Source organism: Cygnus olor, chromosome 3 (assembly GCF_009769625.2).
Source record: "Cygnus olor isolate bCygOlo1 chromosome 3, bCygOlo1.pri.v2, whole genome shotgun sequence".
Taxonomy (NCBI): domain Eukaryota; kingdom Metazoa; phylum Chordata; class Aves; order Anseriformes; family Anatidae; genus Cygnus; species Cygnus olor.
The window spans coordinates 35,358,330-35,383,425 of NC_049171.1; the positions used below are offsets into that span (position 1 = coordinate 35,358,330).

General features: G+C 37.1%; 1 protein-coding gene across 4 annotated transcripts in view; it reads left to right on the forward strand.

Moving 5' to 3' along the window:
• TTK (TTK protein kinase) overlaps positions 1 to 20,458 on the forward strand; it is a 32,418-nt gene extending 11,960 nt beyond the window's left edge. For all 4 annotated transcript variants that reach the window (XM_040554008.1, XM_040554011.1, XM_040554009.1 and 1 more), the window contains exons 6-23: positions 972 to 1,115; positions 3,365 to 3,473; positions 3,561 to 3,636; positions 3,714 to 3,811; positions 4,803 to 4,902; positions 5,614 to 5,710; positions 7,639 to 7,820; positions 7,934 to 8,067; positions 9,292 to 9,418; positions 11,353 to 11,445; positions 12,104 to 12,261; positions 12,346 to 12,497; positions 13,986 to 14,110; positions 14,381 to 14,464; positions 16,883 to 17,059; positions 17,774 to 17,864; positions 18,122 to 18,216; positions 19,791 to 20,458. In XM_040554008.1, the coding sequence (XP_040409942.1) occupies positions 972 to 1,115; positions 3,365 to 3,473; positions 3,561 to 3,636; positions 3,714 to 3,811; positions 4,803 to 4,902; positions 5,614 to 5,710; positions 7,639 to 7,820; positions 7,934 to 8,067; positions 9,292 to 9,418; positions 11,353 to 11,445; positions 12,104 to 12,261; positions 12,346 to 12,497; positions 13,986 to 14,110; positions 14,381 to 14,464; positions 16,883 to 17,059; positions 17,774 to 17,864; positions 18,122 to 18,216; positions 19,791 to 19,880 (2,132 nt within the window). In that variant the 3' untranslated portion in view covers positions 19,881 to 20,458. The remainder of the gene's footprint in view (positions 1 to 971; positions 1,116 to 3,364; positions 3,474 to 3,560; positions 3,637 to 3,713; positions 3,812 to 4,802; positions 4,903 to 5,613; positions 5,711 to 7,638; positions 7,821 to 7,933; positions 8,068 to 9,291; positions 9,419 to 11,352; positions 11,446 to 12,103; positions 12,262 to 12,345; positions 12,498 to 13,985; positions 14,111 to 14,380; positions 14,465 to 16,882; positions 17,060 to 17,773; positions 17,865 to 18,121; positions 18,217 to 19,790) is intronic.
• The last annotated feature ends 4,638 nt before the right edge of the window (positions 20,459 to 25,096 follow it).

Here is a 25,096-nt window from a genome sequence, read left to right on the forward strand (position 1 = left end):
GATTAACATCCACCTTCAGTTATCAGTGGGGTTTTGAGTGCTAGAAACATGGAGATCTCAAATATATAATCTAATATTAAACTAGACATTTGTGGCACCTGTAAGAGCTTCACATTTTGCTGCTCTGGAAATGAGGAGGAAGGGTTTCTCGAACTTCAATGTACAGCTGAATGTTAATAGCTGCAACAGTTTGGCATCATTTTGATACTCTGAACAAAAATCAAGGGAAAGATTTTGGTCACAGTATATTTCTTCCCTTGTTTGACTCTGTTACTTTTTCATAGCTGTGTGTGTATATGCTTGTATATGCAAACTGGTGAACTGAATGCTTCGAGTGTTTTGTTAAACCATAGCCCCACCAGTTCTCCTGTCTCTGCTTATGGCAAGTAGTAATGTACAAAACTCTTGTTAATGTCCCCAGTCAAAAGTAAAACAAAAGCAGGCAAACTCACTATACTTTTTTCACACTTTCTTAATTGTAGTGCATTCTAGAGTGGCAATGTTTGGTTTAACAGCTGCTTTTAACCTTGATTCCTATAAAGTGCACTAATGGTGTTTTATAATACATAATAAATTTGGTATCTGGTCAGATCTAAATGCAAACCTGTAAACTTCCTCTTTCCTTGCTTATGCTACAGGAAAAAAACATCCTACTGATGTGTTATTTCCTTGTGGTTCTCATAACACTAAACTGCTAAGAATGTAGTTATATGAAGTCAAAACATTTTGTGACTTGATGCTTAATTTCATGTGGAAAAACTGGCGTACGTGATCAGTTTGTAACTACTTTCAGGCAGTATTGTGAAAGTGGATATCTAAGGGGGAAAGAGCTTAATGAACAGCGGCTTCAGAGAATGATGGATAGTGAATATAAAGCAGCATGAGCATGATTATGTCTTCAAAAAAAGCATTACCGCAGTATAATTGCTTTTATTTGCTTGAGTTTTAATTCTCTGGTCCTTACTACGTAGGGCATGTGAAGAAGTGTAAGCAGCTCCTTCAAAAAGCTGTGGAGTGCTCTGCTGTTCCACTAGAAATGTTGGAAGTGGCTCTACAAAACTTGAATTCGCAAAAAAAGCAGTTGCTTTCAGATGAGGATAAAGAGAACTTTGCAGGTAATTGCAAACCTTTAAAACTTTGATCGTTTATGCATGTTGTAATGCTAAATCAAAAAAATATATATATTCCACTGTTTGTCCTTCCTAGATACAAACTCAATCTGTTATTGCCTAATGACCAGTCATATCTCTCTATATTCTCCATCTTATTCCTTCATTACATGGTTCCAGCTCTTCTCAGGAGCCATAGGAAGGCAAACTAATTCTGCAAAGGATGTTCCTGACTGTCACTGGGCGTTTTTGGTTTGTAATGGAGAATTACACTTACTAGTGGAAAGTACTGGGTGTGTTCCTTCAATAAAGGAACAATTACTTCATGAAGTTTTCAAGAGATAAATTTGTTTGGAGTGTAGCCAAGCAAAAAAACAGTTTGATTAAAGTATAGAAGTGTGTGTAATAATTCTTGCAAATGTAGTGTCTGATGCTTCCATATTGTTGCTCTATATAAGGACAGATTTAGTGCAAAATTTGATTTTTAAATCAAAACTTAAATTTGTAAATGAAATCTGACTTCATTTAAGGGATGTGTGTTCAGAAACATGATAGAGATTTGGCTGTCTCCTGTTGAGTTGCCTTAATGTGAAACATTAGTTGTGGGGGTAAATAAACATTTGGCAATGCTTACACTGTTTAGTTATGGTATTAGTTACTTTTAACTTTATTTTTGGTCCTGTTTTGTTTACCATTAATTGCATATAGACCTCATAAGTGTCACAACTGATGAAGTGTGCCACAGGAGAAATTAATCTTCATGGATTGTACAATTTCTACCTGATATTGGATTTACTTGCTGCAAGTTTAAGGGTATACATATGAAAGAATACATAACAAAGGCCTGTCTGCAACTTAGGAAGCAATGAACTTTGAAGGAAGAGTAGGCAAACTTAGTTTTTAATTGATGTGAACTTGAAACATTTTTCAAATAGTTAATATTACATTTTAATTCAGCCATTTAAAGATAGGTTCTTAAAAGACGATAATAGACTTGAAATATCACAGTCTTGAGAATGCACGTGGCTTGAATCACTGAACTTGGTTTTAAATGAGTTTTTACAGTGTTTCTGGAGCAATAGAGACTTGTCTGTTCTAATATAGTCATTTAAGTCTGTTTAATGTTTCCATGTAAAGAGCTGCTTTTCAAAGCTGCTTATTTGAAAAGAGGAATACTGTGTAAATGCATTTCTTCATAGCTTCAAAAGATTGTTCAGAAAGCTTTTGACAAGAGCTATATGCAGTTATAGTGTAATGATGCAAATGCAAAAACTGCAGCAAGTCTGGAAGTATTTGATTAAATTACTTCTCCCCTTCTCTTTCATGCACAGCAATATAAAGTGTTTGACATACTGAGTGCAATCAAATATGTTTAACTGGGGGAAAAATTAAGCTAGTACTAAAAGTGTAGGTCCTGAATAGTAGGAGAGAAACTGTCTCAAACTGAAGGAATTAAAGTATTGCGGGTCACCAACTGAATGTGAGAGTCCATTGGTAAGCTTGAGCAAGAAAGTCTTTATATATGGAAAAAAGTGTGTGTGGGGGATGTTATGGAGGTGATGGTACTAGACTGATCAATTGCAAAGTCAAAGATGCACTCAATGTCAATATTAAACAAAACTTTGAGAAATATGTTCTACGTTGAGATATTTATCTTTTTAAATATTTGAGTAGTGTAGTGTATTGACGTAAGTGGGTTACAGAAACATATGGAGTGAAATGTTTGGAGTGAAGGTTTATTCTCAGAATGTAGCTTTAGATGTTCAGCTTGCTCTTAAAGCCAGTGTTTCTACCTCACTCCTGTGTTGTACTAAAACCAATGTTTTGATACTTATTTTCCTCCTTCTGCATATAGGATAAGATTGAGGATTTTGTGCTGAAACTTAAATTGCTTCGACAGTCTTTGGATATATTGAATCTCCATTTTCATGTTTAAATGTAGTTTACAACTACATACAACTAAGTTGTATAAGAAAACAAGCAGCTTAGTATATCTTTATAACTGTTGCAGACCATTTTGTGCCTATCCTAGATAGCTTCTTCTGATTGTAAGTCTTTTTTAACATTGAAATTGTTTTTATAATTGTAGGAAATGTCTGCCTAGGTCAGTAAAAGTGATGTCATTGATACTAGGTTACTGTGGTTACTGCAAATGTATGTATTTCTAAATTTCAGTTACTATGAAAGAATGCTTTTAAAAAAAATAAATGCAATCTCTAGTACTGTCTGAATAATTCTAACTAATTTACCTACAGTATCAAGTTTACAGGAGTCTGGACTTCAGAGCATACCTGGAAATCACAGAATTATAAAAAGAAATGATTCTGCTGAAAATTCTTCTAGTGTTACTAGAACTCTGCTTGGGTAATGGCTTGATTTCTTTAATTTCTTCAAATGTCATTTAAAAAAGAAAACCACACATACTACTGTTATTTTCTTTGTTGCCTTCAGGGAAGAGAAATCACAAGAACTTGATGGTACAGTTAACTTCCACAATCCGTTAAGACCGCTGAACAAATCTAACCAGGTAGAACATGCAACAATTTGCTTAAATCTTAAGCTCTTCATTCTTTACGCATCTGATAACTTCCAATTTCCTCTTAGGCCTGCCCTTTTGGGAGGGTTCCTGTTAAACTAGTAACTGATACTGATGATGCTGTGAAGAAGACAGATGTCCCACTTACAGCTAGTGTTATGAAGAGGTATGATTGTTGGGTTTTACTGCAGCACAGCAGGTTTTAATTCTTCTTTTCAGTAGAATGGTTTTCATTGGACAATGTAAATATCAGGTGTTAATGTTAAAATTAGTCAAAGGATGACTGACAAGTGATCATAACTGCAAGAGGTATTGCATTAACCTTCCTACCTTACTACTGAGATTATTTGTATAAGAATATAGAAAGATCAACTTTGTTCTAGCAAATGAATAGCCTCAAAAAGGTGGAGACTAAGGCAAAAATTTTTTGTTGAAAATAATGTTACAATTGTGTATTCAGTTTCTAAAATAGAAGACATTCTTAGCTTCTGAAATATTTGTAAATCCTCACTTATAACTAGTGTTGTAAACATTCTTTCATAACAATGGAGATTAAAGAAAGGTAGTTATGCTGATTTTAATGTGAATAGCTGTTCAGCAGTGGAAGGATCTGCCAACTTAAACAGCACTTTGCTACATGCTCTCTGAAAAGTAAAAGGGGGGAAATTGCTTTTCCCCCTCTAATCAAGTCTGTTATGCTAACATCCTCTTATTAGTGTGATTAAATTCACATAGAAGTGGAACTTATTTTGAGAGAAATAAGTAACCAAAGAGTAAACTGCTTGTTCAACCTCTCAAAAGTAAATTAAAGCACTTTATTCTGAAACTGAAAGCAGTGGGTAAGGTACTTCGCATATTATTGTTCTGTAAATATTTCAAAACTTCATTTGAAATGAACTGTTAGGATTTAGAATCCTAGCTGCTGCTTATTACTGTTTTCAGTGGAGGACGACAAAAATGTGACTTAACTTCATGGGATAATGGTAGCATTGTTACAGACTTCTGGTTTGTTTCACTTCCCTATCAGAGTAGACCTGCTAATCCTATGTGTTTTTTAACTTGTAGACCTAAGTCTTCCCACAACTGCATTTTTATCTGGCTTAAAGGCAATCATTCTATGTTGGCCTGTAATGTAACTAACAATGTTATTTCAATAGGCAATTATCCAGCTCCAAATGTACAGCCCTGATTCCACCTCTTCCACTATCTGAATCAAAATCTAGTGGGGGTGATTCATATGACTTTGGAGACTTAAAGGTAACTGAAGTATTTCTTGAATTAGATATAAGGAAATCTACATGGATGTCCTACGATATTAGAAGGGACAACGATAATGCTTTTGTCTGTTTATTAAAGTAATAAGATAACATTGCTCTGTTAAGCAATCCGTTGTGAACAGAAACATTGAGGCTTTCAGATTGGAAAATTATTATGCATAATCAGGCATTAAAAAAGCTTTCTCTGCACAATAAATCTGATGGGAGAAATAATGGGGGGGGTGGGTTAAAAACCTGTCAGATGATTTATAAAGAAGGGAATAAGACTGCCTCTCTACTAGCGGACTTGTCAGCTTTAGTCATGATTTTTGTCATCGGAAGTATTCTATTTTCATGAACTTCATTCAATGAAGTCCATTAAGTGGTCTGTAAATCATGGCTTTTAATAAAGACTAATTTTGAGCTCTGTCTTGCATTTTCATGTCCTGTCCCTTCAGAAAGGAAACTTAAGAGAACAAAGACCTAAATGTTTTCTAATAAAACCTGTGATGGAAATCCAGTGTATTAATGGATTTTAAAATAGGGTCAGTAATAATTATCTGTGTACCATGCACTGTTTTCTGAAATGTATTTGTTCTGTGGTATGCTAGTCATTAATTATAAGAATGTTGTTTGGGCACTATGCTTGGGATCCCTTGACTTTCTTCAAGGTGCTTTCTTTCTAAGTCCTTACAAGAGAAATTCTGTACAGTTGCAGATGTTGGATGAGAACAGCTTAGAAATTGCTACCAATTCAACTGTAACTCTCAGAAACAAAATGGATACAAATCCTGTGATAAAAAGAGAAGGTAACTATTAATGTATAATGTTTTGAAATAGAATAAGTATTGAAAATTTATCAATGCATTTTTAAAATACAGAACAGTAAAGAAAATATTCTTCAGAAGTGAAAAATGTTCAGCCTGGAATTCAGGAGCATTTAATCATTTAATTAAAATCTGGCTTTTGGGTGCCTGTGGAAGTAATTAAAAACTTGCAATAACTTGAAAAGTCAAATGTAGCCATCCTGTGTGTGGAGGGCTGGGTTTGAAGTAAAATGCTGGTGGTTAGTGCTAATTCACGATGTCCTTAGCTCTTATGATATATGTAATATAAATTGCTACTGAAATTGCACCAATGCAAGGTTTCAAATTAAGACTTGCCTACCTGAGTGTAGAAGAAGGCTGCCAGCATATCGGTTAATGATTGCTTATACAGGAAAAGTGTATGTTGGCTGAGAGCAATTCAAACTAAGGATTAATGTTCTTTGAGTGTGATCTGTTTAGATTTCTTGGTACACTCAGATTGTAGTAGTTCACCTCTCGCTTCTCCTGTGACTTTCTTAGTATGTGCTCGTAGCTTACTCTCTAGATGATATAGCTCTAATTTCTTTTGCTGAAGTTTGTTGAAACTGTTTTGTCTGAAGTAAGCTTAAAAGAGACAGTGTCAGTCATCTAGTTGGGGGGGGGCAGGGGGGAGTCCAAAGCACACTCCACCATTCCGTGTGAATGTAGAATGTCCGTGTCATCTGTTGCTTTCAGCACTTTCTGCTTTCTATCCTGTTTACCAATTAGTATGTGAAACTCCAGGTGTTTTTATCTGCTGTTCTTTATACAGATGACAATTTCTCTATGAAGATCATTCTGGCTGAATTACTTATGCTTTGGTCAGGCTCCTCTTGCCTTCCTTTCGATTTCACCTGTTACGTTGTATTTGTATTCTATTGTATTTGGTCAACTTAAATGCCCTATACATATTGGCCTCTAAGTGTTAAATTTGTTACTTTGGTGCAGTTCTTTAATTGTAATAGTGTTTTCCCCACCTAAAATACAGCAAGATTTTAGAACTTGTAAAACTTGGAAGGATACTAATAATGACTTTGAAGAAGGTAGGTGAAAATGTCAGATCTTGGAAGGGTTTAAGGGGTAGGTAGGACCTGTTATAGGAAAGAAAGATTCAATTTGAAAAATGATAGCTTTTCAACTTCCCACTGATTTGCATGGAACAGTTTAGGTTTCAGGTCATCCTTTGCCTGTTTGTGTTTCACTTAAGCTTCCAGATGAGATGCTGCTTTTTGTAGCTCAGTCTTGCAGTAGTTCAATTACATTCAACTTGTATCCCATGTTCAGAACTGCTTTCTATCACCTGCAGTGTTTTTTTTAAAATTCAGTTGCACAAGCAGGTGAAGAAAACACTCTTAAGCTGTGCTATTTGCAGCCTGCTTTGCTGCAGTTCAGTGTCCCTTTATCTCTGCAAAAGGATCTGACTGAGCGTGCCTTGTCCCTTTGTGCCTTTGGCTTCAGTAATTACACTGGCTTATAGATTGCCTGTTGTCACAGGCAACAGACTTCTAATTTGAAGTATTTGCAACAAGCTTATCTTTAATATTTTATAAACCTGCTCAGGATGTCCCAGGATGTTGTAGTGCAACTGATGAGTATGGTCTTCCTCTGTGTGTTGGTGATGAAAACAGTTCTATCTGTGTTACTGTTGTAGTAGTACCTAAGATTTTAAAGTTACCATGTTACTACATTGAGTTGAATTTATAAACCCTGAAGGCTGCACTAATGCCTTAAGTAACCATTGCTGTGGAAGGTGTCAGCTTCTGGTAAGTCAGTGGTACTCATTTATTCTGATGTAGAAAAATGAAGTGAAACTTCTCCAGAAACTGAGGTAAATCTGCCAGAAATAATTTCAAGTACTGAATATTGTCTTTTTAATTATCTGATTTATTCAGAAAGTAAAGTCCAGAATCAAGAATTGAAGAAACCAGAGCCAATGAGCATAGAGAGTCAACAGCAAGAATCCACTTCTGCTGAAAGCTACAGAAAGCAATTGGATCAGATAAAACTAAACTGTGTTAACTCCAGAAACAAATGGCCAAGTCAAGAAGTGATGCAGAAAAGCTGTTATAGAGAGGTAAAGTAACAAGAATACGTAGTGGTTTTCTAGTTGCAGCAGACTGCACATATGGGGAAAAAATCTTTTTCATTGTGGCTCATTGTGTGGAATATCTTGCTTTATTTTTTTAGGGAAAACAGTCAAGTCTTGAACAATCTGGTCATCCCATTTCAAGAAGACTGTCGCCACCAGATGCTGTTTCTAAGAAAAACAATCCATTGTATGTTTGTGGAACACCAAGCACCACATATGATTATATGGAGTGGTAAGTTGTTACTTGGAGCTTCATAGCTGTAGCCAGTAGTTTTACCTCTTAAAAACTGCTGAAGTAGTTCCACAGTTTCTTGAAGTTTCCCATTCAGATAGCAAAAGAGATTCCTGGCTGCTTCCAACTCTTGATGTCAAGTTGGAACGTTTGTAGCAAGTGAAGCACATCATCTCATGATGTAGCTTGGTAAAAAGTAATCCTCAAATAGATTGTTCATTCTTTCACACTTGGATAATATGTAAACTTTTGGAAATCAAACTCATTATACACAGTATGTATAGACGATAGCAAGCATGTGGAATTGAGTACTTTTATTTTCAGTAAGAGCTGTGCTTTGGCTGTAATGGGGTACTGAAAAATGAAACTTGTCATTTTATTCCCTATGTAATAACTGCTAGGTACATCAAGTTCTTTTCCAGTTCTGATCCGAACTTGTGTCAATTTGGGTTGTGTCAATTTTGAGTCTGTAAATACTGGAGTGGTGTTTTGGCTTAGGTTACTTCAGATAAATTAATTCACATTGCTGAATCCCTAAATTAATATTGTAAAAACCTACCAAGCGTTTGAGAAACTAATGGCTTTGCATTCAAGGTTCAAACAGACCTGGCACCATCTGTACAATGTTTTTCTTTAAATACTTATTTGTGAGGCATGATTCATCCTGTGCCTTTAATGAGTGAAACAATGGGGAAAAGTATATCTTGTAGTATAACTAAATATTTGGTAGACACTAAGGGAACAAATCAAAACGTGTCAAGGTTGTCTTGCAATCTTTAGTTTTCTTAAATATAAGTTCTACTTTATGCTCATAGGACAGCACAGATAAACCTCTCAAATTCTCATGACTATTGAAGTTTTGTCTCAATATGCTCACTTTAAGCCAAAGTTTCATCCAAAAATCTTTTGAACAAAGAACAGTAAGCTAAAGAATGCTAATTGTGGCTCATCCTGTCCTATGGGCAGTCCTTCCAGTTGTATGGTGCGTTCATTGTCAAGCTTATAGGGAGAGTCACCTATGTTCCCTGTTATAGTTATAAGGACTTCTAAGTAAAAGTTGAAGAGGTCTTAATGCTAATTGGCAAATATAGCAGAGGCTTGGGAATTTGCTGGTAGATTGGGTTTAACTTTAAAGAAGCAATGAAGATTTGAGCTTAGTGTTAGAAAATTTCACTTAAAAAGTACAACTACATGCAGTTATTCTTCACAATGATTTCTTTTCAGTTTCAGAACGCCAGTTGTAAAGAACAACTTTTCACCAGGATACCAAATTTCTACTCCCTACAGCCAGCTGCCGTATTTCCTACCACATACTCCAGCAACTACATTTCAAAATCAGATGGGCTTGCAGGTAACAATTTTAGGCTGTCTTATGCACCTAAACTATTCTGCCATTGTTCAGCATGTATTTTCATTGGAAACTTCTTTTAGGGTAAATGTGTCTCTATATATTTTTACATTTAAAATTGATACTCATATTTGCGGATGAGTATTGGAAAGTAGTGTCTCTAGCTTATTCTGCGAATAACAGTGTCTTCATATATGTCTGAATTGCAGTAAAATAAGTCAGCTCTTGAAAAATCAATTCACTTGTGTCAAAATCCTGAAGTACTTATCTCAAATACAAATCTTATATTGCAGATCTGACTTCATGACAGGGTAAGAGCTAGAATCACTAGTTTTGTTCTGCTGTGCTCTTATAGTGGTACTGCCCACTAGAGTGGAGTACCCCAAAAGTAGCATGTGTTAGAAACCATAGATGTTTGTGGGAGGAGAGACAGTGAAGAACTACGTTATTTTTCCTTGTGCTGGATTTCAAACTCTGCATTTATACTGGCCTGAAATAGTATTAAAATGGAGTACCTTAGATGGGTTGCATGTCCTGATAGGAATCTTCCCAGTTGTAGGCAGAACTGGGGACTGGGCTTAAACTTCCTACCAGAGGATTAATATTTAATTTTGTGGCTGTTTTTACAGCTTGGTGTAGCTACAGCAGGGGCAAAACAGATGCCTCCTATAGCTGGCATAAAAATGATGGATCTATGTGGGAAAAATGGCTATTTTTTCTATTCAAAATAATTGAGTATTTACAGTCCATCCAGTGAGAGCAGGTTGTAAGCCCTTCTTACCTGCAGGGATTTTGAACCCATTTCCCAGAAATGGCCTCGACCACCAGTGCTCTAGGTGGTCTAGACTGTGATCACTTTCTATCCTTCTGAATTTATAAAGGGAGGCAGGATGTTTGTGCCCAAAAGGGGAACGAAAACTGCAGGACACTGAGGACAGTCTCCAACCTTGGGTAGAGTACTTGGTTCTGGATCTTCAGTGCAGTTGTTGTGTACATTTCAGCCACTGACCTCTCAATCTAGAATGAATAAGTTGTATCTAGAGAAGATGTCAGCCTGGACCCTAACTGTGGGCCATAATCAGGCTAGTTCTGTCCCTGCAAGTCTCTCAGTTGCTTTCAGGCCAGTCTCTCTTGTGCAGGAAGAGGGAGGTACGGTGTCATTCTAGACTGTGTAGCCTGGTTAGGCTGCTCTTGGGAATAGGATCTTTGGCCTCAGGTTTTCCTACCTGTATAGTAAGTGTCTTCAATCTTAAGAGCCTTACGGTGCTCAATAAAAGCACACACAGTATCAACATTACCACTGTGACTTCTTCCTGTGGTGATCATAACCCTGTTTTATTCTAGTACTGAGCAAATGGGTGTTTCCTAATTTGGATCGTGTGAGTGCTTGAGAGACAGAGTTTAGGTTCCACTTTCCTGGAAATTGTTGTGGAGCATGGGTATAGCATGTGTTTTCCCTGCAGGTGTTTCTTAATATATCTGGTAATCCTAGTTAGGTGGGTGGTCTAAAATGAAAAAGTGAAACAAAATAAAAGGCAATACTTCTGCAAGTGTGGTGGGCTTAAATAGTAAATTTTGTTAGAATTACTCTTGAGCATGGATAATTGCATCTGTTTTCAGGAGTGCAGTCATCTTAGTATGATGTTCTGCAGTCTACAAAGTTTTGTAAGGTCTTTTCAAGGCCTATACTCAATATGTTGATAGACAAGCTTGTGAAATCATGCTTCTTTGTAACCTTGTGGTGGCCATTATACAAATATTTTTGCTGTGGTGATCTTCAGCTCTTAGTAGACAAATATATTTAAGGTTTGGCTTTTGTACACTTTGCATTGATCAAGAAGACCAAGACAACTTAAATCATGGTAACTCGATAAAAGTAGAGCTCTACCAAATTCTGCTGCACCAATAATTACTTTAACTTTTCTGTATGTGCACAGGTTTCAGCTTCTATACCTGCACATGAATGCATTGCCATCAAAGGAAGAGTTTATACAATATTAAAGCAAATAGGCAGTGGAGGCTCAAGTAAGGTAAGATGTATTATCCTTTTAGACCTAGTCATTCACTTATGCACTAGTAGTTACATGTATGTTGAAAAGTATGGTGAAGAGGTCTCCTGGTATCTAACTGGAATTTTCACTGAAGTTAGCAGTACTTATTGCCTCCCATACTTGGATTGTTCAAGAGGAGTCTTTTTCTTACCTTCCTTTTAAGTAGCTGAAGACAGCAGTGAGATTCCCTTTAAGACTGCATGGACCAATGCTCTCAGCCTCTTGTGTGCTATGTGGTCTAACCTCCAAATCATCTTGGTGTGCTGAAATGAATGTGCAGTGGCAGGTTAAACCCTTATCACTGAGAGGTGTTATTCTGCATCCTTTATCTTAGGAACACTTTAGATTTGTAATCAAATATACCTACTAAAATACAGTGTGGTACCAAGATGGTTTGGTGGTTGTTTCTGTTGTAACTGATGGCTTCTTACTTCAAATCACCGTGAAGAAAACTTATGGCTGACTTCAAAAGCCTCGATTTCAGTAAACAGGTAGGAATTTCTTTTCAAGTTTGCTGTGTTGCTTCTTCCTTTTGAAAAGGTATGCTTTTCTTTTCCTTTGGAGCTCTGGCTATGTTGAAATGAAGGACCATAAAGTAACTTCTTTCAATCCTAACACTGATTTAACTGTTTTGCAGGTGTTTCAAGTACTGAATGAGAAGAAGCAGCTGTATGCAGTCAAATATGTGAATCTAGAAGAAGCTGATCAACAGACTATTGACAGCTATAAGAATGAAATTGCTCATTTGAGTAAACTACAGCAGCATAGTGATAAGATAATTCGTCTTTACAGCTAGTGAGTAAATTCACATTTTATTAAATCAATACTGCTTGATATAAAAAAAAGGTGCCTTGAATTTTAACATTTATTTTGTTTTAGTGAGATTACTGATCACCATATCTACATGGTAATGGAGTGTGGAAATATTGATCTCAATAGCTGGCTGAAAAAGAAAAAAAACATTGATCCATTGGAAAGGAAGAGCTATTGGAAAAATATGTTGGAAGCTGTTCACACAATTCATGAACACGGTACTCTTAAATAATTCTACCTATTTTTATAGGTTGTATGGCAGAGATAATGTGTTTGAATTTTGGAGGTGATACTGCTCTCAGTTTTGGTGTAAGCCTAGTGATCTTTGAAGATGGTATTTACTGTATTGTGATAATGAAACAAAAGATGAATATCTCAATACCAGGGTAGATTCGCTTTAGGTAAATCAAAGGGATCTTTGAGTATTGTGGTTACTAAAAACCTTCTATTTCCTTGCAACAGCCAGAAAATCACCTATTCTGTATTGCACTACATTGTATGCTCCTGACACTGTTTTTCTTCATTAAACTGAAATTCAGACTACTTATCCTCTCCGAAGAACCTTTGACACTGATGACAGCTTCTGCACAGATTTGTCATCTTTACTTAAACATAATGTTTCAGCTTTTTCACCTCTTATTTTTCACTTCCTATGTGTCTCAGCTTTTTCATCTCTTGTATGTCTTGATGCTTCCTTTCATCCTTAACCACGTAACTGGTGTATGCATCTGTATTCTGTTTGTGTAACATAGTGGAGACTTCACAAAATATAAAGAGGGATAAGTTGACTTTATGGATGAGTGATCAAAATTTATGATGTCATCAGGTTTTGTGAGAGATGCGTCATAAATAATCCTCAGTGAATGGTACCTTTGAGATCAAGGGAGCAGAGAACATCGGACTTAAGCAATCTCCTTGTCTCATTTTTTTCCTTCAAGTACCTGCTTAGCTAATTATTTAAGAAAAAAATGAAGTAGACAGGCCTTTGAACTGATCCACAATAGTTCAGTATGTCAGTGTGCATAATGAGCAACAACACAACTACAAAAATCTCTTTTTCCCGTCTACTTTTTTGTGTGTAGATAGGTTTCAGTCCTACAGCCTGCATCGTATTCTTTTCATCCCAGTTTTGGTTCTGTTCCTGGTTTTGGTCTTGGCTTCTCAGATTTCTGCTTTCACTACTTTTTGGCCATTTCTTTAGATTTTTTCAGTCTACTTTCCCAACTTTTGTATGTATTTTACATCTGGATTCAAGCTATTACTTTAAAACAAGTACAGTGCACTATTTCCATTTCTTAGTGGGAGAAATGAAGGTTGCAAGACAGCTACTGTCCATGTCACAGCAAAAAAGAAAGCTTCAAGAATCTGAAGCTAAAACACTGTCTTCAGCATCTACATGTGTGGCTATGCACAAACAGCATACAGCTAGAGGGCCTATCCCTAACTGAGAGAAACTGTGCAACTTGAGTCTCATGGAGTTATTTCAGGATTACTGCAGACTTGGATAAGTAATACTTCAAACTATGAACTTATGCAAGTCTAACCATTGATTTAAAAAAAAAATACCCAAACTCGTTATTAAATGAAATCTGCAAAGAACAATTTGGTTTTAGCCAGGTAGAGGTTATTCTCTGTGCAAGGGTGTGGGTAATTAATAAAAACCATACTAGGAGCAACTTGGATTGACTTTAAACTCTGCTTTACAGGTATTATTCACAGTGATCTGAAACCAGCAAACTTTCTGATAGTTGATGGAATGTTAAAACTGATTGACTTTGGCATTGCAAACCAAATGCAGCCAGATGTGACGAGCATCGTTAAAGACTCTCAGGTGAAATACTTATGGAAAATTGATGTGCATCTCCCTGTAAAGTGCTGTAGTATTTGTTGATTGTTAAAATAGCAACTTCAATTAATACTTCACTAACCTCAATGAATATATGAGGTTTTCAGTGTTTTAGCTGAACAGAGTAACAATGGCCTTCACAGACAAACTTTCAGGATGCTTTTCAGTACTTTAAGACCAAAATCTAACTTATCAAGTAAGAAAATTAAGTGCATGCTTCATTTAAAATAAGGAATACTTTTCCACTTTGGCTAGGTTGGAACAATGAATTACATGCCACCTGAAGCAATACAAGATATGTCATCTTCCTATGGAGAAAATGGGAAATCTCAGTCTAAGGTAACATATGGTCCTTTTCCTCTTGCTATCCTTATGTTGAGAAGTAATTCAGGCATATGTCTTAAGACTTTTTTTCAAAATTTTCTGCTGAAACTAGAGCACAAAGAAACCCCTTTCATCAGCATGATGGTGGGCAGAGGTTGAAGGCTAGGTGTTTATTATTCTCATCTACCTAGAAGCATTTTACAGATAACGTTTAGAAAAGTGCTGAATTGAGTGAAATTGAAAACAGGACAGAGAGAGAGACTGCACAGATTCACAGAATATCCTGAATTGGAAGGCACCCACAAAGACCATTGAGTCCAACTCCTGGCTCCGCATAGGACCACCCAGTCTTCCTATGTTATTGATGTGAATGCCATTCAGCGGTGATAATGGATCTGAATCAAACTTTGTGGAGTATGTTGCTCTGTGTTCTGAGGTTTGAGTTCAATTTATTGATGGCTTTGTTTTCTGACAGTTACTAAAGCCATTTACAGTGGAAAAGCTTTTTTAAAACGACTATTCTAATTTATTCTGTCAATTCTTATTTTTGGCTGTGGATTTTTTTTGCACCTATGTTTTCATATACTTTATCTTGGGCTTAGTGATGTGCTCAGTGCTTTTATTGATTCATTTTGGAATGATTCTTTGTACCTAACCTTGAAAGAACACCGATAAAAATGCCTGAGGCTTCTTTCCCTCTCCTGCTTTGCAGCCTAAAAAATCCTGTTAGAGAACAGCTTGTCTCTAACGCAGCTTCCTTTATTGCAATCTGCCTGTGGAGATGTCTCTACTTTTGCTCCTGCGTGTGCTAAATTAGAAACCTCAGCTATTCCATATCCTGCTGTGTCAGAAGGCTAATGTGAGCACTGGTGTTCCTGAAAGGACGAGCAGTGCAGTACGCAGTTAAAGATTTTAGCATTTTATCTGAATATTGATATTTAGCTGTCTTGATGCAGCAGGTGTTAGAAACGTGTTTGAAACATGTTTTATACCTCTGACAAATTCTTTCCACTGAAATAACTCCAGGCTAAAGCTTTTAGGGAGATGTTTCTGGCAGGGTGTCCCACAAGGTCAATTGAGACAATCATTCCTTAGTCACACTGCCTTTTGTGCTGCTCATAGCCTTCTGTTTTGGCTTTATTCTGAAAATAGCCAAAAATTGGTGGAGCTCAATATGCTATTGCTAGCTTCTCCACAGCTACATTTTAGCATTCTGCATAAATAATTCTTTAAAATCTCTTCATGAAAGCAAGGAAACTTTTGTGCTATAATGCACCCTTAGTATGTTTGCTTAAACAAGAAGTTATGACAGTGATACAGGATTCAAGATGTGGTAATACCTGTGAGTGAGAGGCAGTTTTGCAGGAAATGAGTGATACCTAATAAGGCATTTTGAAAGATGACAGTCTAGTATTTTGGGGGACCTATTGTTCAGTTCTGTATATCTGGTTGACTTGTCTGTACTAGAGTACTATATATTTTAGTATGTCATATTTAACTTCATGGCAATGGAATGTGAATGCTATGAATACTTGAGGAAAGCAATTCCACATTGACAGTCAAATTTCAATTAAAGAGTACATAAATTTTGTGGAAACAAAAAATAAACAAGAACAATCACGTACATGCATACATACAATCTCAGGTTGTGACTTTAACAGCTAGAGCAAGAGAAAGTATTCTTATGTAGTGCAGTTGAATAGAAATATGTAGTGAAACACAATCTCATCTTTCTAAATCCAGAACAGAATGTTTTATAAATGGAAGTTCATAAAACAACTTGTTTTAAGGTTGATACTCTTTGCCTTTTAAAAGTTTTACCTGTAAATTTTTAGAAATCTGTACATGAAGTTCAGGGTTGTTCTGGAGCTCAGCTCATTTAAGCAAAAATCTAACCTTTGTGCTGCTAAATCAGGCTATCTTCTTCCCCACATCCCTTCTCATCTACCTACCCCCCCAACCTTATGTTCTTCTCTTAGGAGTGTTTCAGTTTTAGTAAGAGTAGTGGAAATCCTCCTGTAAAGAACAGCCCAGGTGTGGTGGTTGAAATATGGACTGAATCCCTTAAGCCTAGAAGAACAGGACATGCATACCTATGATGTCTTACTAGTTTGTGAATTGAATGAATTCACAATACTTTGATTTTGGCTTTGTGGGTAAATCCAAATAGAATCCTGATAATCAGCTTATTAAGGGCTTTTGTTTTAAGTTGAAGTTGAAATATAGCTTTTTAAATTAATTGAATATAACTGAAAGAAGCTATGTTACAGCACAGTATTAGTGGTGTGCTGCTGGCAATTGTGTGGTAGTTGCTAAGATTTATTATTCAGTGTAAAAGAGCTATGCTGTTAAGTAAAATGACTAGTTAGTTGCATGATGGACTGACTGTTCCGTAAGTGAGGAAGAAATTTTATTTTTTTGCTTTTTTATTAGATAAGTCCAAAAAGTGATGTGTGGTCATTGGGATGCATTTTGTATTGTATGACATATGGAAAGACTCCATTTCAACATATAACAAATACACGTAAAAAACTGTATGCTATTGTTGATCCTCATTATGAAATAGAATTCCCAGATATTGCTGAGAAAGATCTTCAAGATGTGCTAAAGGTAATTGTCCCTGAAAATTAATTTTGATTCATAAAATGGCAACTTTAAAGCATATTTTCTTAAATTGAATAAATGAGTTGTGCTTGAGGAACTTGTCTTGCAAATAAATGTTCACTGCTGATTGTAGTAACAGGCCTTGTTACAAAAGACTTACTAAAACTAGAGCTACCTCGTGGTTTCTGTAGTAAATGTCTAGTAAATGTCTATTTTCAGCTCAGTAGCAAATAAGTGAATGCTGAAAGCAGTCTGGCTTAACTCCTTTGGCTGAACCACCCCAAGTAATAAAGTAGTGTTTGTACTCTCAATCCCTTTCCCTCACCCTGCATGTTTACCTGCATTTGAAACTTGGCCTTTTTTCCCCCCTCTACTCAAGAGCCTTAATTGCGTTGCTCAGGAGGGAGCAAACTGAAATCCAGAAACATTCATCCTCTGACTTTTCAGAAGAAAAATATTGTAGGTTCTGATCTTTACCTCTTACAACATCATTGCTAAAGTAAAACAGGATGCTAAACTTTACTCTGTGAATATAATTGCTAATGAAGGCAATTGGGGTCACCTGTTACAGTACTTAAGGTTATTAGTCTTTCCAAATCAGTGGTTTGGTAGTAAGAAGTTCTGATATACATTCACTGTGTCTTTAATTATCCACAATTTTAATTCTTAGGAAAGCTGTTGGTAGACGAAACCAAGTTCTTCCTCTTCTTTCATTTGCAGTGCTGTTTAATAAGAAATCCTAAACAAAGAATATCAGTTTCAGAGTTGCTGATACATCCCTATGTCCAAATTCAAACCCACAGTCAAACAGGTATATCTTTATTTTTTTGAAATAACATTCTGCTTAAGAAAATAACACTTTCTTATATATTTACCTTCCAATTGCTGGAATTGCAATATATTTTAGTACCCATGTATAATGTAGAAAAGACTTCGTTTAAATTACATTTAAATATTTTCATCTTTAAACTGTTAATTTCAAAACTGACCTGCATGCTGCTTAGAAATTTTGCTGGTAATTTTATGTAACTGTATACAACTTGTAACATATCTTCCAATTAACTGTAGGTGTTCCAAGTGCAAAAGGAACAGAAGAAGTAAAGCGTATCCTTGGTCAACTTGTTGGCTTAAATTCTCCGAACTCTATTTCCAGAGCTGCTAGGGTAAGTAAATTTGCTTTTCTATTTTGTACGGTTGTACATGTTGATGCAAAAAAGTGAAATGCTTGGTAGTGACAGCAGAAGGGATAAATATGCTGGACCTTTAACCACTGCTGTAAAAACAGCAGAGTAGTACTTTTGTTTGCAAGTGTGCAGGATTTCTCCTTCTCTTCCTGAATAGGAGGGGTTGGTTGAAAAGGTGGTGGCAATCTTGGCTGTCAACTCTCCTTCCCTTTATCTTCCAGTACATCTGTACATCTCCATTTCTAGCATCCACCACCCTGGCTCTCTCCAAAACAGTTCTTACTGTGCTGCTTTGCCTTTAGGCTGGCAAAGTCAGAAACTGCAGTAGTTCTATGAACTTGAGTCACATAGTGGAGAAATGACTTAAATTGATCTGTCTGGTGTGCAAACTTTTGGACCCCCAGTGTGATTGCTGGGAGTTGAACTGTTGGTACATCTGTATGCGTAAATTAGCCTCTCTGCTGAGGTATTATGATTCCAGCCTCTGGACTTGGGATCAGAAGAGGTGGTATTGGTCAAACTTATTCTAAGTTGAGATAGAATGTAAAGCTGCTTTCATGGATAGGAAAGCAAGTCCAATATTCATAAAGAAAGTGCAGCATGTGTAAAGTGAATCTAAAGTGTAAATACTTCTTACATTTAAGGAAAACTGTCTTAATTAGAAAAACTGAAGCAAGGATCCTTTTTCCTCTGGAAGATCACTTGGGTAATTCTAGATGGTTTACATTTAATTTTCCTTTATGCAGGTAGTAGGGGTGTAGAATCTTTCACTTGTCCTACCTAAATTCCCTGTTCCTTTGTTAAAGATGTCCGCAAACTTTTGATCTTTGAAAGACAAGCAAGAAGTAAGGACAGGAATGAGGAGTGTTATTTCAAGTCCTTGGGTATTTCTATTTCTAGCACCATGTGTTTTTTCGCTGACAACACTTCAGTCACTTACTATCAAACTTTTCTGCAGCAGCCATAATTGATCCTAAAAGAATTTCATATACAGAAAATATCCCATATGCCTCATAGAAGTTTGGTCTTTTGTAACTGTAGATGGTTCTTCCATTCAAGGATCTGATCACTGCTAGTCAGACCTGAGTTTTTCATGGGTGTAAACAGATTATCCTTCTAACAGTACTGTGTTGTGGCTGTTTGTGGCCACTAGTTTTCTTGATTTCCTGATATAAAACCTGCTTGCTCACACCGACTATGCAAATACCTCTTCTTCCATGCTGCTGTTTCTACATCGGAGATAGTTAATGGAGTAAACTTTATTTAAAATCTTGGTTATTTTCTATAGATTTCAGAAGCTCTGTACCTTTGCTTATGCTGCTAAGCCAGCATGCATTTTAGGCACTACGTTGCATTGCAACTGGTATGATGAAGCTGTTTATCTTAAGTTATCTTTATCTTTATTGGCTGATTCCTAATAAGTTCTAGTACAGAGTTGATAATATTTCAAGTGCGGTAAGTTACTTCAAGTGGTAATATTTGTTAAAAAGATTTAGTTTGTCCATTTGTGAAATACTATGCTTACCTGAATACCTGTTTTCATTAACTTTCAGACTTTATATGAACAATGCAACAGTGGTAAAAGTCTTGATGTATCAGCGTTTGCAAAACCTGGGAGTCAAAAATCATGGACAACGAAGTGATGTACTAATGTTCCGGACACAACAGATATCTGGTCTGTTCAAAAGAATTTTTTGTGCTGCTAGCTTTTTTAAAAGGACACTCAGCATAAGTTCACATTTTAAAATGTAAATGTAAAAATGTATGTACAATAAATCTGTATGTCACTTGGATAGAACAATGAAAATTCCTAGTTGGTGATTATGGTCTTTGTTACTAACAACGCACTACAGCGTTTGGATAACAAACTTGTACAAGACTCTTCAAGCTTCTCATCCCCCTGAAAGTAAATTAAGAAAAAAACACTTCCTAAAACACCAGTTGGTGGACATGTAAAACCTGCAACTGCCTTAAAGTATCTCCTGTGATGTGAACGCAGGGTTTTGCGCTTTTCTATCTTTTGCCACTAAATAAATACCTCTTGTGTCCAGGTTTGACCATAACTAAGGAAATAAGCACTGTTTATATGAACAATCAGTTACAATTCTGGTAGGTAAATGTCACCCAGTTTGAGCTGTTCCTCTGGTTGATAAATGGCATGGTGGAAGCATCAGTACTGTACTAAAGAATAATATGAATAAAATAGGTTTTGTTAAAAATATTACTGCGTTGCAAATTCAGTATGCTTTCAAATTTCAAAATCTTTGTCAGGATTCACAATGGTCAGAAATCACTTTGAATTTCGGAGGTATTAGTACTAAGCACTGAAGTATACTGAATATAGCTGGACTGGTTTTTGCACATGGTTATTAGCGGCTTGATCAGACTACTGTCACTGTGAGTGACTGTCACTGCAACTGTGAGTTGCTTTTCTGGTGCAAGAGTGAATTTTAACTAATTGAAAGACAGTAAGATAACATTTAATAGTTTCAAATTGGGGTTATGGGCTTCATTTTCATGACAGCTGCCATGATCTCCTTGGATGCCTTTAAAAGATGGAGTTTGTCAGGTTCTGTTCTTGATCAGGCACATCCAAGAGTAGTTCTTGCCTTTTCTTTTGTGAGTTCTGCATATGAAGGTCCTGGCTTTATTATTGGAGTGGTTCTCTGTGCTAACTTTTGTGAATCAAGAGTTATACCCTTTGAACAGTAATGTGAAAAGTGGAAGGTTGGTACTAGGGAAGCTTTCCTTGATTTCTGCTTGTTAATTAGTGAATTCATGTTTACTTGACTTTAGATGAGAATTGAAACATTTGAAAAAAATGTTAGCTTTTGTATTCAGTGTTTAACTTCGTGTAAGTCACTGGGGAAAAGATGTCTTGATATAATGCTTTACAAAGGCCTAAGTTGAGGGGAGGGAGGGAGGTTGTCTCATAAGCATGCATTTAAATGCTTGCTCTCACCCTTCAGAGTATTTTTCTCTAGATTGTCTGGACACATGGGACCTGATTGTTTTCTTTTGGATTCTGGAACATTAGGTTCTACTGATACCTTACTAGCTGATTTACTAGCTGATTTCCACAGCTTTCACTTTTATGACTCAAGATTTAGAGGAACAAAAACTAAGTGGCAGCAAAATAATTCTGTAATTTAAAAATCCCCAATGAAGAATAGGGTTTCTGTAACTTTCAGGCCTCTGCTTAAAGTCCGTTTCAAAACCAAGCCCTCACCAGCTTCCTATGCCAGTTAAGGCCATCCTGCTGTCACAGAGCAAGTACTTGTAAAAGAGCATTAATTATTCTGGGTTGTGGTGTTCCTGGGGCTGTTCAGCATCTGCCCTCCTTTATTTCAGTTCAGTAGGGATTCTTTGGGTTACATGGGGAGAATAATTTGGAACCACTCCTGAGAGTGGCCCTTCTGACCTCAGCCTGGTCTGGGAGGAGGGCTGAAGCACAGGGCAGAGAACATGTCCTGTCACTGGGATGATCATGTAGGAACAGCACATCTCAAAGGAATCCCTCCTTTTTTATAAGGGTAAATTTGGAATGATAAACCTAAGTTTCTTGATCTAATTGTCAGGATGTGGAACAGATTAATGTAGTCTCAACTAGCCTTCTGCTGGAGGGGGCAACTATCCCATGTTTCCAGGGAAAAAAATGTTAGGTTTGTTCCTTGTAATGGTCCTGTTCGGATTTTTATCCCAGATTTTTGTACTCCTGTGGAAGTTCAGTGCATTATTTCAAGCACGAGTACATCTGTTAATTGTAATCTGCTCATCTTATATAAAAAGTTCATAGTTACAAAGCTTGAAGCTACTGAAGAAAAAAGTCAATATTCTACACCTTTCATATTCTAGGCAGTTTGGGAAGCTACTTGTAGCATGGGAACTGAAACATTCTCTGCCTTTTTCTGTAGAAGGGAAAAATATGTATCAGCCTCATTGGGGAAAGCTTACTCTGTAGAATCCTCCTTTTGTGTGAGGAGTTGTTACTAAAATGTCTCCTAGATTACAGACCTTGAGATGTTTCTGCATAACTGTTTTACTTGTTAGACTTTTCACTGTTTTGCTTATCTGCTGATTAATATTGAATATACAGAGAAGCTGTGCCCTATCTTTTCTTTTGTAGTGCTTACTTTTGCAATCTTTTCTCATTCCATGATGGCTAAAGATTTCTTTCAGATTCTCTTTGATTCTGTTGGGATCTTAAAGTGTGAAGTACAGAATAGCTATGCATAAATAATTTTAAAGGGCAAAAAACATCTTAAATGTTTAACAGAAGTCGCTGCCTGGAGCTTCTCAAGATTACAAAGCCCATTATGCATTACTGTCACCTAGTCTCAAGGCCACAGTTCCATGACAGTGTGTGTGTACAGAATGAGGAGAGATAATTGGCTAAACCAGATCAGAGTATATTTGTAGTCACTGTTCCTGGATACATGCATAACATAATGCTCTATCAGCTAATATTGAGATGCTGTAGCTTCATAAAGAGTAAAAAGGTAACTGATAGCACTTAAGTTCCCTTCTGTAATTTTGTTCAATTGGGTTTGGGTACTTGTAACCTTTAAATCTAATACTATGGTCAAAAAAACACCTTTATTCAGCAGCCAACACTAAGAAATGCCTAACTACAGAAGTGTGCCCTCTGGATATTTATGAATGCACATAGAATTGCTCAGGCTGAACAGCTGGGACAGCTTCTCTTTAGACATGGAGTTTTAACTATATTTAAACAGGTTCATGTGTAAATTCTGAAGGCTCTGTGATAGACTTTCCTGGAGTGCCAGTACACAAAATGGAGTCCTTCTAAAGTATTGAGGAGAAAAAGGTTGTTCTCCTGCATAACTTTGCTCTCAGAACACCTCTCCAAGGAATGAGCTACATCTGTCCCTGTGGCCCTGGATGGCTCAGGCTTCTGTTTATCTTCTGCCTTTGGCAAGGGCATGCTGCTTGTGCTACTGAATGTGTAGCTGGGAGGGAAGGCAATGGCTAAATCCTTAATGGTAGAGAGTACAGATAGGGATGTGACTTGATTTGAAGGTAAGTGGTCAAATGCAAATGGCTATTAGATTGTGGTCTGTCTTATGGGTTTCTGTTCTTTCTTTAAGCACCTGATAGTAGTTTCATGCTAAGTAAATAACTAACCTTGAGCACAGTACCAAATTAAAAATCAAACAGTTAAGTTTATTTGAATGTATTTCAACTGTGCAACCTAGCTTTGTCCTGGTCACCTCTTCGAGGATGGAAGGATGATCCTTACAGGTATCAGTCATGTCACCAGCAATACAGTAAGTGCTAAAAACTAACTGCTGCTTTCTTCCTGTTGTCTGTGCTCTCATGGCCTTGCTGTTCGCTTGGTTTGCATGGGTTCTCAGCAGCAAGGATAAGAAGAAATGCTATGTCTTATGTTCATATCTTAGATACTAATGGCTAAGAGGTCCTGTTCCAGCTAAATATAAATGGTTAACACAAGAATTCCTTTCCTGCTGAATGCATGTATTGCTTCCAAGCTCAGTTACCTGTGCCCACCTACCAAGATCAGTCTGTTTGTCAGTAAGTTTGTGGAGTATGCCCTTGTTTGCTCACTTGCTCCACATAAAGCAATTAAGAGATAAATCTTCTTGCAAGATAAGGGGTATAAAGAATGGAACAAACAGTGTAGTATGATTACTTGCAGGATATAGAACTGTACGCCTGTACTGAAACAGAGGGCTTTATACAGCCTGCCCGTACGCTTTCATGGGAGTTGCTGAAATGAAACCCAAGATAAAAATCTGACTCTTCACCATGGTTCCTTGCCTTAGCAGGTGAAATATTCACAGCTAAACAATGATGCAACTCCAAGACGCCAGCTCTAATCAGATGAATTGCTAAAATTGGGCAGCTTTTGCAATGGAAGAGATGACTGGTTTAAGGAGGAAGAGTGGTGCTACTGTTCTGAACCATTAACAAATGCAAGGAAAAATTCAATGCTTAAACAGCATCAGCCTATTGGTCTTGACTCTTACTGTATTGTAAAGATGTGAAAGTTATGTGGTAAGTGCAAGGAAACTCTGAATACCTGCTTTGTCTGTCAAGTTTTTTCCCCTTAATGTAGTTGTTGAAAACCAATTAAGTAGTGATTCTTGGCATTAACACTTCATTCCTGTGTGGTCTTGGACAAATTATGAGTCTTTGCTCTTTATGCTTTTTGTTTTATCTGCTTATGGTTTGGCAGCGAGGTGTTTGTTACCACAAGTTTGTACCACGCTTGTTGTTTCCTTTCCTGTGTGGGAAGGACCGAGCTCTTAATGCTGCTATTGCAGAATAGCATCATGCTTAGAAGCATTTGTAACAGGGAATGAAGTTGGTTATCCACGTGGTGTGTTTGGATGTTCATATAATAGGTCTCTGCTTTCTGGATGCACAGCTCCGTGCAGCAGAAGGTAGGGATGTTCTTCCCATGGCAGAAGAAGAGTACTGGGCACTGCAGGAGCAGCCGTGCCCTGGAAGGACTCCAAAGCCATCCGGTAGGAAGCACTGACCAAAATCTACCCCTCAGGCAGAGGAAGGGAAGGCCTGCAACCTATGTGTTTGCTTTGATGAATGCGCTAGCTGCAGTGCTGTAAGGCAAAACAAAACTGCTGTGGCTGCCCTCTGCTCCATGTGACTTTGCCTGGACGCTTCAATGAACCTGGCTGCTGAGATGGGACTTCCAAATTCCCTGTGGTTTGTGTAAAAGGCAGGCAGCTGCTGCCTTCTTTGAAGACCGTGATGCCTGCACATGCTGTGGTGGTACCATGGCGTGCCAGTGAATTTTATGGATAAAGGTCCTCACAGACACTACAGGACCTCAGGAATGAGAGGAGCTGAACTTGGG